Source organism: Balaenoptera acutorostrata, chromosome 6, assembly GCF_949987535.1.
Source record: "Balaenoptera acutorostrata chromosome 6, mBalAcu1.1, whole genome shotgun sequence".
In the NCBI taxonomy this organism is placed as follows: Eukaryota; Metazoa; Chordata; class Mammalia; order Artiodactyla; family Balaenopteridae; genus Balaenoptera; species Balaenoptera acutorostrata.
The window spans coordinates 117429880-117444796 of record NC_080069.1 but is presented as its reverse complement, the minus strand read 5'-3'; the positions used below and the strand labels follow the sequence as shown (position 1 = coordinate 117444796).

General features: G+C 56.8%; 1 protein-coding gene across 1 annotated transcript in view; it reads left to right on the top strand.

Annotated features, from left to right (window-relative positions):
* The first annotated feature begins 1586 nt into the window (after positions 1 to 1586).
* The window catches only part of NIBAN2 (niban apoptosis regulator 2), a 50221-nt gene continuing 36890 nt past the window's right edge, over positions 1587 to 14917 (top strand). The window contains exon 1 of the mRNA XM_057548567.1: positions 1587 to 1827. Coding sequence (XP_057404550.1) covers positions 1773 to 1827 — 55 coding nt within the window. The 5' untranslated portion in view covers positions 1587 to 1772. The remainder of the gene's footprint in view (positions 1828 to 14917) is intronic.

Genomic DNA, 14917 nt, shown 5'->3' with positions numbered 1-14917 from the left:
TTCCTCAAGTTTCTCTATGCTCTCGAGGGCAGGGATTGTAACGAATAGTAGAATGGTGGGTTCTGTCTACTGAGATGACCCATCGTGTGCCAGGTGCTGTGCTAATCACTCTGCTATCTCATTTAATCCTCACAACAAAGCATCATTATCCTCAGTTGACGGATGAAGAAACTGAGGTTCACAATAATGCCACTTGTCCTGAGTCCCAGAGCAGGTAGGACAGCTTGCATCCTCTCTTTTCATCCCCAGCATCTTGCAGAGGGCCTAGCAAGCAGGCATTTATCACTGAATGCATGAAGAGTGCCTAGATAAGCGGCACCCGTGGAAGACAATTGTTCCACAGACTTGGCAGGGCAGTGCGATGCTTAAGGCAGTAATGGGAGTGATGGTTCAGGAAGTAATGCGAGTGATGGGGAGCAGCAGATGAAGCTTCGTTCGCTCCCCCGCCGCTCACCTCCTGCTGTGCGGCCCGGTTCCTAACAGGCCACTGGCTTAGATCACGTTAGTCAACTTCAAACTTACCTTCTGTGGCGTTGACAGGACTGAAGCACCCGTGCTTAGTAAAGTTAATTTTTATTATCATCATTTTCTGCCTATGTCAGAGTTACAATAAGAGCTGTCCAATTACAGGGTGGGGCACACTGACAAGTTAAGTACTCAGTCACCGGAGTAAGCAAGCAGAAACTGGGTGACTCTTGGTATGCAGTACAGGAGGTCTGAGCATCAGCAACCAAAGGATGACCTCTGCTACCGCAGTCCATGATTTGGGGATCCCAGGGGTTAACCTGTCTCCCCTACCAGCTTGGGGTATAGTGTGGGTAGAATTGAAACACATTCCCCTGCTACCCGTGACCCAATCATGCCCAGCCCCGCAGGCCCGGTACCCAAAGTCCATGCTAGTCCGCTGGTTTTGAATCTGAGTCTTTTACAAACTGTAAAGTACTTTTTTTTTTTTTCTATTCCTGACTTGCCCTGTCTCACAAGCCACTTCCCAACTGAAATACCCATATGCCGAGCCTGAGGAATGTCCGCCTGGCACTGGGACCAGGGGTGCCTTTGGGCCGGAGCCTTGCCTGCACCTCCCTTTTCCCTGCACTATTGTGCAAGATAGGAGGGCACACCTTCTGGGGCAGGTCGGATCAAGGCCAGGGAACTTCCCGAGGGCTGGCGGCGGCGGGCGGGGCTGGGGGCAGGGGAGCAGGGGCGGGAGGAGTGTGTCTAGGCGTCGCCTACCGGTCCCCTACGTCCTCCTCGGCGTGATTCTCTTCCCAAGCGGGTCGGGCAGGGGGTGACACTCAGGCTGGAGCCCCCCAGGCACTCCCGTTCTTTCAGATGCCCCCACCAGCCCCATCTCTTTCTTCGTTTTGATCACGGTCCGGTGCGCCTCCCTCTGCGTCTCTCCTCGGTCTCCCTTTCTCCGACCTTCTCTTTGTTTCCGTCTCGCGGGCGGTCCCGGCATCCCCGGCCCCCTGCCCCGCCCGCCAGCCAACCCGCCAGCCCTCCAGCCCGCCAGCCTGCCAGCCACCGAGGGGGCGGGGCTCAGCTCCGGGGGCGTGGCCTGGAGGGGCGGGGCCGCGGGCTGGGGCGCGAGGCGGAGGCGGTCAGCGGACCGACGCTGCTAGAGCAGAAGCGCGAGCCGGGCGAGGCCGCAGCCAGGGGAGGCAGGAGCGGCGGGAGCAGGGCTGGCCGGCTCCATGGCGCCAGTGGCGCCCGTCTGAGCAGCGCGGGCAGCGTCAGGCGGCGGCCGGGTCGGGCCGCGTCTCTTACTCACCATGGGGGACGTGCTGTCCACGCACCTGGACGACGCCAGGCGCCAGCACATCGCAGGTGAGTCCCGCGCAGCGCAGCGCGCGCAGGGGGTCCGGCGGGGAGCCCCCGGCCACGCCCCCATCCCGGCCAGCCTGCCGGGGTCTCGGGAGAGTCAGGCCCCGGGCAGGGCGGGAGTGGCTGCGGACCAAGACTGTTGTCCAAGCTTGTTTCTTCTACGTCTGAGCGCCCCTTCCCGGCCCCTTCTGAGGCCGCCCTTCCCCCTCCCGGGGGGACTCGAACTCCCACCCACCCCTTGGAGCCGGGTCTCGTCGGGTCCCCCAACACACTACCGCAGTCGAGCTATGGGAGGGGTCGCAGCCTCCCCTTAACCTTGGGTATCCCCGCCCGGAAGCGGTCCAGGCCCACTCGGCCAGCGTGTCCTGACCTTCCCTGGCTGTCCCAGTCCCCCGCTCGCCCTGGCCCCAGCCCCAGTACACGTGGCCGAGGCTCCCAGGGGATTGGCCCATCAAGGCCTGAGACTGAGCCTGGGGAGTGGGCTTAGGATAGATGGGATACACAGGAGGGGTGGGTCAGAATCCCTGTCCTTGGACTCCGGCACAGCAGGGTGCTTCTGCTGGCAGCTTGTTTAGGGGGCTGGTCAAGGCCGGAGCCCAGCCTCCTCAGCCCCCTCCTTCAGCCACCCCTGCACGGTGGCCACTTCTCAGAAGGGCAGCTGCCCCCTCCCCCCTCCCCCCTCCCTGGGGAAGCCCAGGGACTGCAGCAGGGTCCTGGGTTCCTCCTCCCCAAAACTCAGAGAGTGGAGAGAGAGGGCTGCCTGGGAAACTCAGTTTTGCGTGAGGCTGCCTGGGTGGAACCCCAGCATCTGTTTCCCAGCCATGAGATCCTGGACAAGTCTCCTAATGTCCTGGCGCCTCACAGTTTTCTCCTCTTCGAAATGGGGTGAATGATTTCTTCCTTATTAATAGACTTAAGTGAGCTAATTCACATAGCTTGCTTAGCACAGCCTGGCATAGAGGAGACCCCAGTGCATGGGGTGCTGGTCCATGGAGGATGGAGGGGGAAGCCTATGGAAAGAGGAGGCCATTCCTCTTGGCTGAATCTGCCTTCCTCTGTCTGGTGGACCCAGAGCATGGTGTCCGCCTACACTTACCATGATGTGTCCTGCAGTTCTCTAGAATTTCAGCAGCTGTGTTCTGCCACTCAGACCCCTGCAGAACAGGAACCAGGGGTCCCTTAATGCCAGGTTCCCACCCCAGCTGGGCACAAAGGTTTGTCCTGTGACTGTGGTCCTGGGCTCACAGCCTGAGATCCCACTTTGTGCCAGGCCTGGGCCCGGGCCCAGTGGTGAGGGTGATGAAGAAATGAGTCAGACCCTCTCCAGCGTCAGACCAGCAGGGGGTTAAGTCCTGGAATACTTGCTTGTAGGACAGGCCTGGACTCTGGGAGGAGGAAGGCCTGGGCGGAGTCTTCCTGTCCCCTCCCTGTTGGTGGCAGCCTCCTGGGGCTCTGTAACAGTCCATCCATTCACGACCTCCTGTTGGGGCCCCTCACCCGGCCTGGTTGGGGTGTGCTGCGCCTTCTTTGGTGGGGTTTTTCCTCCCTCCACACCCAGCTCTGGCTCTCCCCCTCTTCCCGCCTCCTGGGCTGAGAACTGCCACTTCACAGGGGAGGAGACTGAGGCCACAGAAGGTGAAGTGTCCTTTCCTGGACAGGGTTGGGTTTGTTTTGTGGATGCCAGGCTCGGTGGAAGAGGGCTGTGCCCGCTCAGAGCCTGCTGGCCTCTTTCTTCTTAACACTTCAGTGCTATTAATAGCCCTCCTTAAATGCCTCAAATTCCTGGTCCAGACTCACCTGAGGGGGCTCCTTCAGTACCAGGTGGGAGGGGAGGAAACCAGCGAGCCTCCAGCCCCCTCCCACAGAAGGGAGCTGCCTCGGAAATCTGTGTTGTGGGGAATGGGGGCGCGCTTTGCCACCTCCAGTGATCCTCGCATCCTCCTCACCCCACCCACAGAGCAGCTAGAGCAGCCAGCACTTTCCTGCAGGACAATTAAAATTCCAGAGCCCTTCCAACCCAGGGACTCAGGGCCGCCCCGTAGAGTGTGCTCCGAGCTCGAGGCCTGTTCCTGGTCGGGTTCTGTGGCTTGGCCAGTGGCTCCCGGGGATTTGCACCCGCCCTGAGGAGGTGAGCTGGTGAGTGCCAGCCTGCAAGTCCTGGCAGGGGTCAGGCGCGCTCCTGCCCATGGTGCTGTTTTGCTGTCACGGCGCCTTTCATCCTGGGATTTCAAAGCTCCTGGCAAGCAGGGGCTTGTTCTCACACCAGCGGCCCCGTGGGGCTAGTGGCAGGATGATTCTCTTCCTTCTTTCATGAGGGAGTTTGTGTGGAGGAAGAACCCTGGCCTGGGAGCCAGGAGGCCTGCATAACCTCAGGCAGCCGCTTACTTTCTTCAGTCTGTTTCTCACTGTGACTGAAAGGGTGTCTTCCCTGCGGGCCATAGTCCCTTCCAACTCTGAGGGCCTAACCATCCCAAAATTTCCCCACAAATCTCAGATTTGAGCCAGCTCAGGGTCCCAACATTGACTCCATGGCATGTTAGCTGGCATGACCTTGGGCCAGCATCTGAATCTCAGTGTTCTTATCTGTAGAATGGGAATAACGAGATAATGCAGGTCAGAAACTTGGCCCAGTGCTTGGGGCATAGTAAGTGCTTAGCAAACAACTGCCATTATTATTGAGATTGTTCTTTACCCTCTGTTCTTGAGAGTGACCAGGTGTTTGGAGTTTGAAGCAAGCAACTGTAGCTGTGGTTTAGGTCCTGTTTCTCTGAGGTTTGTCCAGTCCCTGGGGTCAGGGTTGATGCTGGTTTCTGGGATGCAAGAATCCACCTGGGTTTTTAGAAACCTTGATTACCTTCTGTGTTGGCATATGTGTGAGATGGATGTGTGCTATCTGGAGTGGGTCCAGAGAGCAGTGAGGGGGGGACCCATATGACAAGGAAAGAACTAAGACGTGGAGAGGTGGGGGGGAGGGTTAGGCCAACTCACACCTTCTACCTGGCGCAGAGGCCAGGACAAGAACAAGAGTGGAAGTGCCCGCTGGCTCCTATCAGTGCTGTAAGAGGGGTTCTTTGCATGTGGTCTGAGCCACATAAACCAAGATGGAGCAGGTGAGGGAGTGAGCTCATTGTTGCTCGAGGTATGCAAGTAGGGGCTGGGTGCCGTGCCCTTGGCAGGAAACCTGGCCCTGCTTGGTGTGGGTCAGGGGGATGGGGGCTCTGCCTCAAGGACGGACTTGAAAGACTCAATCATTACTCCAGAAATTCTGTTGATCAAGATGAAATTGTGGGGGCCAAGGAACCGCCCCCCCCCGCACACACACACACACACACACACACACACACACAGTGCCCTAAGGTTTATTATCCAAGAGCGCTCGTGCAGAAGTTTGCCAGTGTCTGTGCCCCTCCCTTCTGCCGGCCTCACCTTTCCTCTTGCGAATTCTTTTTTTAAATAGCAGCTTTATTGAAACGCAATTCACCTGCCAGCCAATTCACCCACTTAAAGTGTACCATTCAATGGTTTTTTGTATATTCACAGAGTCGTGCAACCGTCCCCACAATCGATTTTAGAACATTACGTCACCCATCAAAGAAACTCTCCACCCATTAGTAGTCACCCCCGCTTCCCCCTCAGTTCTTCCCAACTCTAGGCAACCACTGCTAATGTCGTCTGATTGCAAAAGTAACACACACACAAGCAATGTGGGAGTGGAAAGTGAAAAAAGCAGAGCTCTTCCATCTTCCCTCCCTTCAATCCCACTGCCCGGAAGAAATCCCTCAAGATTGGTGTGTCACTGTTTCCAAACGCCCATCTCTGTGTACATACACATTTAACTCTGTTTATAAAAAGAGGTCCAATTATATGTTTCTGTGGTTTGACTTGTTTCACTCAGTATATTGTGGATACCCTTCCATGTCAGAACACGTGAGTCTGCCTTCTTCTGTGGGTGGGTTTCTTTCTGTGCGTGGTGAGGTTTATTTACCCAGACCCCTGTTAACCGACGTTGGGTTGTTTCCAGTGTTTTGCTAGTAATCACGGTGCTGCCCGAACCTCCTTGCACATATCCTGCACCAGGTTCCGGTGACAGAGCAGCCAGAGAGCAGTGAGGGGGGGACCCATATGACAAGGAAAGAACTAAGACTTTTTATAAAATGGAACTCCTGGGTCACGTTTTGATGTGTTGACACAGAGCCTCTGAAAAGACTGTAAACATTTGACACTCCCTCCTGACAGCATGTGGTACTTAAGTACCAAGTATTATCACCCCTTTTGACAATCAGATATGAGAAAGGGGGTATCTTTTTAATTTATTGAACAGAATAATTAATATCTTTCCTCCAAGTTGATTTTAAAAACCTGCCTTTCCTCATTCGGGCAGTGGTTGAAGGTTCCAGGAGTTTAAGGGTGGAGGGGTCCGCATTTGGCCACGTCCCCGCCCAGGTGCGTGGCTTCCTGGATGCAGCCGTGGGCTTTGCAGGGAGCCCAGGCTGGCCGGAAGCAGTGCTCCCCCCTCAATTCCCCCCCCCCCCACTGCTGCCCTTAGCCAAGGTCTGGGTCAGCCCCTGGGGGTAAAGCGTCTGGGGATTCTGCCCTGCTCTTGTGTCGTCTTACATAACGTGCTTTTGTTGGCGTTGACCCTGCCCTCCCCCTCCATCCAGCCTCCACTCGTCTGTTCCTTTCCCACTGCTGGGGCCTGAGCTCCGGCCTCGCCTGCTCAGAGCTGCCTCCCATCTCACCCCTCCATCCTTCCCACACATGCTGCCAAAGAGACCTTTCTAAACCCAAACTGGGCCATGGGCCTCCCTTCCTGCCGCCTGCGGAACGAGGTTTGGAGACAAAATTAGGAGTCACTCACCACCATCCTGCAATAACTTTATTCTTTCGTGGTATTTCCCTTCTGTGTTTATTACACATTGCTGAGACCATGACTCAATTTGTGCCTTGCTCCTTGCACTAAACGATTCATAATAAACATCTCTCCCAGGTCATTAGACCCTCCCTGGAAGCGTCCTCCAAAGCTACATCTTGTTCCACCTGAGGCCATCCATGCAGACGTTTTTCTTAGCCTTTCCCCTAATTCAGGACATTGCCATGCTCCACTGTGACCAAATAGGTGGTTTTCAGGGGCACACTGAGTCACTGTGTTTGTTTCCTTTCCTGCTCTGGTCAGCTTCCCTGCTGAAGAAAGACTCATCCTCTTGCCCTACTCCCCCTCCCCACCCCCCAGCCTGCTTCCACCAACCTGGGCTTTTCAATGGAGGCCCGTTCCTGGGAGGCCCGGACACCTCTGAGCATCTCTCCTGGGAGCGGGCTCAAAGGAGCGGCCGTGGAGCTGGGGACACGGACTGATGCCCATGGCGTCTGGGTGTGACCGCGTGGGTCCTGCCGCTTCCCCAGCCTGCAGCCTGCACGGAGTCCACTGATCTGTCTCCTGCCTGAGGATGGTCGTTGATGGAGTGCGCCCCACCCCCACCCCACCTCCAGCTCTGAACCTGTAAGATTAGCCATTGTTTAACCGAGCACTTACTCTGTGCCAAGCCTTCCTTTGTCTCTTTGCATCTGCACCCTCCACCTCCCTCCCCAGCACTTTACAGGCCGTGGTTAGGGGCGCGGGGGCAGAGCAGGTTAGTGGCAGGGGGACGGCATGGAAAAGGCCCCAAACAGAGGCAGGCGGTGGGGAGAGGGAGCTGGGAAGGGGAGGAGCCGAGTGGGAACAGCGGCATGTGTCAGAGGCTGGGTTGCGCAGATCTGTCCTCCCGTCGTTACTCGGCCGCACTCAAGTCTGCCTTTGGCCGGTCCTGCCCTCCCGGCGCCCCCTCCTCCTCCGAAGGCAGAGCTCATGACTCACTCCAGCCCGGGTCTCCTCGTAGCATCCTCCTGCGGTCGGTCGCAGAAATTCCTGAGCTGCTTTTCCTTCCCCTGCCCCACCCCCACCGACTTCCCTGCCTGAGGAAGAAGGGTTTTCTGTCGAAGGTGCTGGGCAGAGTTTGAAGGAAAGATGAAGGCAGATGCCTAGGTTTAAAACCCTCGAGGGTGGAGCAGAGCCATGCCCCTCTTCTGATAGAATCTTAGGGCCTGAGTCATGGAACACTGCAATCTTCTGATCTCCCAGATTTTAAAACTGGAAGAACAGGAAGTGCCCATCTCTCCAGGGCACCTGGTTCCACCCCCTGGGAACCATCTCGGTTTTTTTTTTTTTTTTTTTTTTTACCATCTTGGTTTGAAGGTGTGCTACCTCTGGCCCACATAGGTGAAGGGACCAGCCTGGTGACACAGTGGCTAGTAAGTTAGAAGGAAGCAGGGAGTCCAGAGGTCTGGGCAAAGCTGTGTGTTCAGACTGCTTGGGTGCGAGTCTGAGCTTTGCCACTCGATGGACCGGTGTTTGGGGACAGGTTGACCACCCTCTCTGAGCCTCAGTGTCTTCCTTCCGTTAAAGAGGATGAGACTGCTGGCTTCTCAGGGCGTAGAATCAAGAGTGACAGCCCCTGCACAGTGCAGCACGGGGCTGGTGAGTGGTGAGAACACAGCGCGTGGTAGCTCTTATCATGGACACTGCCTGGAGGGAGATGGGCCAGGTCTGTCCTGTAGCCTCAGGCACCCAGCCCCTTGCCATTTGTTCCAGGAAGTTGGCATGCCCCAGGTTGAGGAGCACCAGCCTGTGGCCCTGGACATCTGCAGCGGTCAGCAGGCACCTGGAGGGTGGTGAGACGGGCTGTGGTTACACAGGAGAGTCAGTCAACAGCATTGCCTACTCTGTGTCCGATGTTGGGCAGGGCCCAGGAATGAAGGGGCAAAAGACAGATGGGAACACACCCCCCCTTGCCTGGCCACGTGTCCAGAATTATTTGCTTGGTCTGGGTCTCGAGCCTGGTCCTGTTGACTGTTTGCTGTGTGACTCTGAACCAATGGCTGTGCCTCTCTGTGCCTTATCTTCCCATCTGTGACCCCCACGACCAGTATCTACTTATGGGAGTTCTCTGCCTCTGAAAGCCTTTTCCTAGTGGTCTTAGGTACCTTCTAAAGGCAGGGCTGGGTGGGTTTGGATGTAAGACGTTGAGGGAGAGGGTCGCCGTCTGCACGCCTGTGAGAGCCTACAGGCACGTGATGAGCTCTTGCCCCAGACACACTTGGTCATTCTTTTATTCATCAGTCAATAGTTTCTGAGCTCCTACTGTGTGCCAGGCACTGTGCTAGACACCAGGGACACACTGATACCCAAACTCTGACACAGCCCCTGCCCATGTGGCGCTGCCTGGCTGGCTGTCGCTCTTCAGGGTGAGGAGTGTTCTTGGGGCGGAGGGGGGGTGGGGGGGAGACCTTCAGCAGGAAAGTGTGAGAGGGCACCTGGCCCAGTGGGTGAGGGAGGGATGGGGTGAAGAGGAGGGAGCCACATAGGCTGGCCCTAAAGAAGAGGGGACTTTGTCCTGAGTGTGCTGGGGAGGCCTAGGAGGGTGGGTGAGAGGGGAGCCCAGTGGTGAGAGGGGCCCAAACCAGTGCGGATGGGGTACAGTCAGGGGACGTGTGTGTGTGTGTGTAGGGGTGATGGAGCAACCAGGCCTTGGTGATGGTGATGTGTGAGGTTGGGAAGATCTGGTGCCTGTTCTTGGCCCTGTGGGATTGATGGACCCCCCATAGGCTGTTTTATTGAGGTAGTCAGGGGTCCTAGCTGCCCCTGCTCCCATTCCTTTGATGACAGGAGACTCACTCCCTTCCTCAGCAGCTCTGAGTATGAGAACCTTTGCTTCCAGGGGCAGAGTGGAAAGAGGGTGGGCCTGGATTCTGAGGACCTGGCTTCGAGATCTTGTCTCAATTGCCCCATCATTTGACAGGTGCCTTCCCTTCCCCTGGCCTCAGGTTCCTCATCTGTAAAGTGGGCCTAAGGTAGCCCAGATGTGCTCAGTTATTGTGAGGGATCAACGAGCTGATGTGGGAAGTGCTGGCTCCTGTTATGACCAGTCATTACTGTTGCACATCATCCTCGATAGGACACTGGCTGAGGGAGTCCTTCCTCTCAGGGGAACAAAAGTGCAGGGCATGGGCCAGGGTGCGGGGTCCACCTGCAGGGCCAGGGGCTCCAGTGGGTAACCAGGCACCCAGGAGGGGCAGAGGAAAAATGAATTGTGGTTTGGAAAGTGTGAACCCCACTTTCCCACCCACACATCTGTGGCCAAGCCAGCCGCAGCTGCTGTCCTTCCTCCCCACGCCTGACAGAGCTGTTTGTGTCCAGCCAAGTTTGTGAAGCCAGAATCTTCTAGAAGAGGAGTCCCTTGGGCAGGAAGCTACTCACCCTCTTGTGCTTTACCTGCCTCTAATCCTTCCCACCTGCCAGGAGCCATTTATGGGTGCAGCCTGGGAGGCAAGAGTCTCAGGGTTGGTGCCAGGTGACCTCTGGCAAGTCCTTCTTCCTCTCTGGCCCTGCTTTGCCAATCTGTGCAATGGGGAGCTAGCACAATCTCTAGTACCCTCCTGGCTCTGACCTCTTGGGAGCCTGTGGGCCTTGGGCTGTGTTGAAGGCACAGAGCAGGTGCCCAGCAATTATTTATTGTGTGATGCCATCTTGCTGTGGAGGGAAAGAGCCCGCTCTGAAAACTGTCTTGTGCTGGGCCTGAGCTGGGTGGTGGGGATGAAGCAGTGACGCGAGCCCTGATCTCATGGGACTCGTGCCATCCAAGACGCTTCCATCAAGCTGAACGCAATGTGGTTTGTGTTACAAAGACAGTGGATTTTTATGTTTTCTAAAGCGCATGTTGGTTTTAAATTTGGTCAGCCCAACTCAAGAGGCAACATGTCTGGCCTTGACCAGGAGGCAACTGGCTTCTGCCAGCAAAGGCCCTGGTGGCCTTGGGCAAGTTACTCTCCGCCTTCGGTAAAATGGGAAGGTGATCCCTGCCTCTGGGGCATGTGAAGATTCTGGGAGGCAGTTGCTCCTGGCACATGGAACCCTCTGGGTAAATGGCAGTTCCATTTAGCTGAGTCCTAGGGGAAGCAGTGTCATTTGCCCGCCAGGGATTTTAGGAGTGATGGGACCTCCAGAGGGGCGTGGGCTGACAGTTGCACTTCTGTTTCCATTTTTGTTTTTTGTTTGTTTTTTTGGAAGTGTTCGCTGGAGAGGAGTGGGAAGGGGAGAAAAGAGAACAGGGCTGAAGCTTTGGGGAGTCTGGGCCCCACTGGGCTGCAGAGCTGCGGTTACCATGGAAGGTTCGCTCGCAGCCTGGCCTGCTCAGGCCACAGCTCCCCCTTGCCCTGAGTTTGGAGCTTGCTGATGGGCCGTGGCTGCTTTCCTTTTTCTGGCCCAGACCTCCCTGCTCGCCAGGAAGGACCCTTTGCAGTCATCTGACCAATCCCCTCCTCCATTTCATAAGTGAGTAAACTGAGGCCCAGAAAGAGGAAAGGACATTCCCAGGGTCTCAGAGGCTGCAGACCTGGGACGGGAACCCGGGGCCCTTTCCATTCCTGGACACCCCAGACAGCAAAGGCTTTGTAGGAAGGAGCGATGGGCCTGGGTGGGGCTGTGAAGGTTATAATTTTGAAAACTGAGTAAACAAACAAGCCCTCTATGAGAGAAGCGGCCCTGTGCTGGCCTCACAGATAGGCCTGTGTCTGAGGAGACAGCCCAGGCCTGTCCACATGCAGACAGCTAGGTGTTGTGGAGGATTAAAAAAAGCCAAGCTACCTTCCCCTCCACCCCCACTGCCATATTTCAGGCTGCCAGGAAAAGGAGCGGGGAGAGGCCTGGTCCCCCAGGACGACCACTGCTCAGCCCGGCCGAGGGCAGCCCTCCGGGCTCTGCTCAGCATGGCCACGGCTCACTGGGGGGCTTTGGGCAGGGGGCTTCCCCTCTCTGGGCCTCAGTTCCCCCGTCTCGAAAATGGGGGCGATTCCATCTCTCAAGGAGGGGGGCGGGACACGATTTGGGCTGAGTGGCTGAACACAGCGAGCCCTTTCTCTCCCCCTGACCTGAGTCTTTGTGGCCAGAGGTGAGGCCCCCTTCTCAGGGCAGAAGGGTTACTTTCTCAGGCCTGCCTGCTCCTGGGAGACAAACCTCCACTCCGAGTCGGGCTGTAGCAGGCCACCCAGCTCAGCTTTCCTGTCTTCCTGTTGAAATTGTGGCAGAATCTGAGAGGAGGTGCTTCTGGGGCCTGCCCTGCAGGCTGGGGGCCGGGCCGCGGTCAGGCCTGGAGCCCCCCAGGGTGGGGCTCAGCAGACTTCCTGTGTGATTAGGGGCAGAGCCCCTCGGCTCCCCTCCCCTCTTTCTGAGTCCCCCGTGTGGCTTGAGAGTCCAGCGCCGTGGAGGGGAGCTCGGCCTAGCCTCCACGCTGGGCCTCATTTTCCACCGGGGTTCAATGAAAGATTTGGGCGAGAGCCTCTTGGGGGTCCTCTGGGCCAAGTTCTAGGCCCTGAGAGGCCTTGCAGGACCCACGGACTAAGCCTGCAGCCAGGAGTGCTGTTCCCTGGACCCACTCGTGGCAGGCTGGGTTGGGGCCTCCTCCGGGTGCCTCATGTGGCTGTGGTCCTAGGTTCTTGTCTGTGATCTGAGCACTACGAGGCAGTGTGGCCTCGAGGGATAGAGCTGGCTCCACTAGCTACTAGCCAGGTGCCCCTAGGACAGTTAACTGTGGCTCTTGATGCCTTGGTTTCACCAGCTGTAAAATGGGAATGATAATAATACTATTTCCCTTATTATATTGGATATGCTTTTAATGTAAAGGTTAAATTGCATTATGTACATTTATCAGTTACATTTATGCATATTTAACACAGTGCCGGGCATAGTAAATGCTCAATAATCAATAGCTATAATTAAAATTCGTTACTTTAAATTAATTCCTTAGCAGTGAATGAATGAGTAAATGTCCTACAAGGTTTCCATCTCGCAGCACAGGGACCTGAAGCTATTTGGATGAAGGGTCTGGTGGGTGCAGAGATGTGCGTTGGGGGGTATGGAGGGGCTGGGCAGACGTGGGCAGGGGCACGGCCCTGGCTGGTTCTGACTTCCCCTCTGCCCGTCTGGAAGGAGTGTTTGCCCCCCACCTTGGTCTGAGACCACAGGCCGGGGGTGCGTGCAGCGGCTCTCACACAGCTTCCTCTCTCCCGCGTGTATTCCTCTCAGTCTGACTCACTGGCTTTGAGTCTTTTGTTCTTGTCCTTGAGCCCCAAGGGTGAGGCCGGGAGAGGCAGGGCCCAGGGACTTGATCTTGGGTGGGCCGACCCTCCCCCTGGCTCCCGACCTCTCTGGGCGCTGGGCCTCTGGGACTAAGCCCTGGTGTGACAGGCTGGGGATGGGACACCTGGGTCCTGGCACCCCGACTGACTCACTGTGCGTCAGGCGCAGGGGCACACCTTGACTGAGGGCCCACTGTGTGCGTGGCACCCAAACCAAGCTCGCCCAGGCCCTGCCCACGTAGAGCTAGCTCAAGGTTTGGCTGGAGGGATGCACTGAACAAGTGGTCACCGACCAATCATTAATTAAATAATTATCAGAGGGCACATTGTGATGAAATGACCACGCTCCTAGAGAGCTCGCCCCTGTGGGCCCTGCACCAGGCCCGGGAGGAGCTCGGCCACCCGATCTCTCAGCGATGCCTATTACTTGCCCTCCTGTCACATGAGGAAACAGGCTCCTGGTGGCCCAGGGACTCTCCCAGAGTCCTCCAAATGGCCCAAGTCCCTTCCCCTCTTGGTGTCTCAGTTCCTGGTCAGGAAAACGGGTCCGTCCAGGAGGGGTGCTGTGACAGGCCGGGGTCCTGCTGCTGGCCCCTCCCAGGGCCTGGGATGTCATCTGGCGTTTAGGACAATGACCACCAGCCTTGGGGACTGCATAGCCATTGAAAGTGAAGATGTGCTGTACGTCTGCAAGTATGTATGTCTGTGCAGGTGTAAAAAAAATATAGAAGGAAATTCATCAACATGTCGATAGAGATTTTGCGGGGGGCGGGTGGATGGATGAGACTCGGGGGGTTCACACCGGGAAGTGGTGGATTGCTTCTCCAGCGTGGAGTCTCTCTGCGCCAGACAGTGTAGGTGGGCGTGGTGGGAACAGTGGGGCGAGAGGCGCGTGCGGTTCTCATCCAGCTGGGCAGGTCTGTGACCCACCAGTCCTCCAGCCCTTAGGCACCCCACACCCCACTCACTGCTCCGGCCAGGACGTGGCCCAGGCCCCCGTGTGATGCGCAGGCCCGCTGGGTGCTTAGAGCTGGACGTCGGCTGCTGAAGGTGTGTGAGGCGGAAGGCTGGGCTCGAGGACCCCTTTCTGCAGTGCTCAGGCCTCCCCCTCTGCCTTGTGGCCTCAGCTCTCTGTGTCTCTGTTTCCCCATGTGTAAAATGGGGATGGCATAACCACCTCGCAGTGTTGTGAGCTTTATGACGGAAGCCATGCCTGGCTCCTGGCACGAAGTGAACCCTCAGAGCTGAGAGTTTCTCAGCCCTTGGGGCCTGGCGCCCCCGCCAAGGTCAGGGCTTCCCTCCCAGAGGAGCCCTGGCAGGCTGGACTCGAGCGACAGGATGGTATTAAGTCAGGTCTTGGCAGTGAGCTCTGACCTCCCCCTCAGACCCACAATGGCTCCCACCTGCCAGCATCCAACAAAGGTCACCTCCTCAGCCCCTGGAGGCTGGACCTTTCAACTCTGAGCTTCCTCAGAGCTCCCCCTTTTATTGTTGTTGTCATTACACAAGCAATATCTAATATCAAAGAAAAATTAGAAAATAAAGAGAAGTAACAGGAAGAAGATGAAAATCTACAGTGGGCTGTGGGCATCTTCATCCTGGTCATCCCCCTGAAGCATGTAGAATGGCTACAGAATATTCCATTATGGCCGCAATAGCCTGCCTTTTAACTTGCTCAGCCAAACGCCTATCGCTGGGCACTTGGGTTGTTTCTATTTTTTGTTGTTGCAGGCAGTGCTCTGTTGGACAGCCTTAAATCATTTCCATGGCATTAATCCATCGATCCCACCATTGTTTGAGAGCCTGCTCAGTGCCAGGTCGTGTGTGGGGCTGGGGGTGCCGGATGGGGAGGCAACCATGGTCCTCATCCTCCCAAGGACCCCTTTCTGGGAGGAAGGACCCAGCATGGAACCCCCGCCGAGGTGGG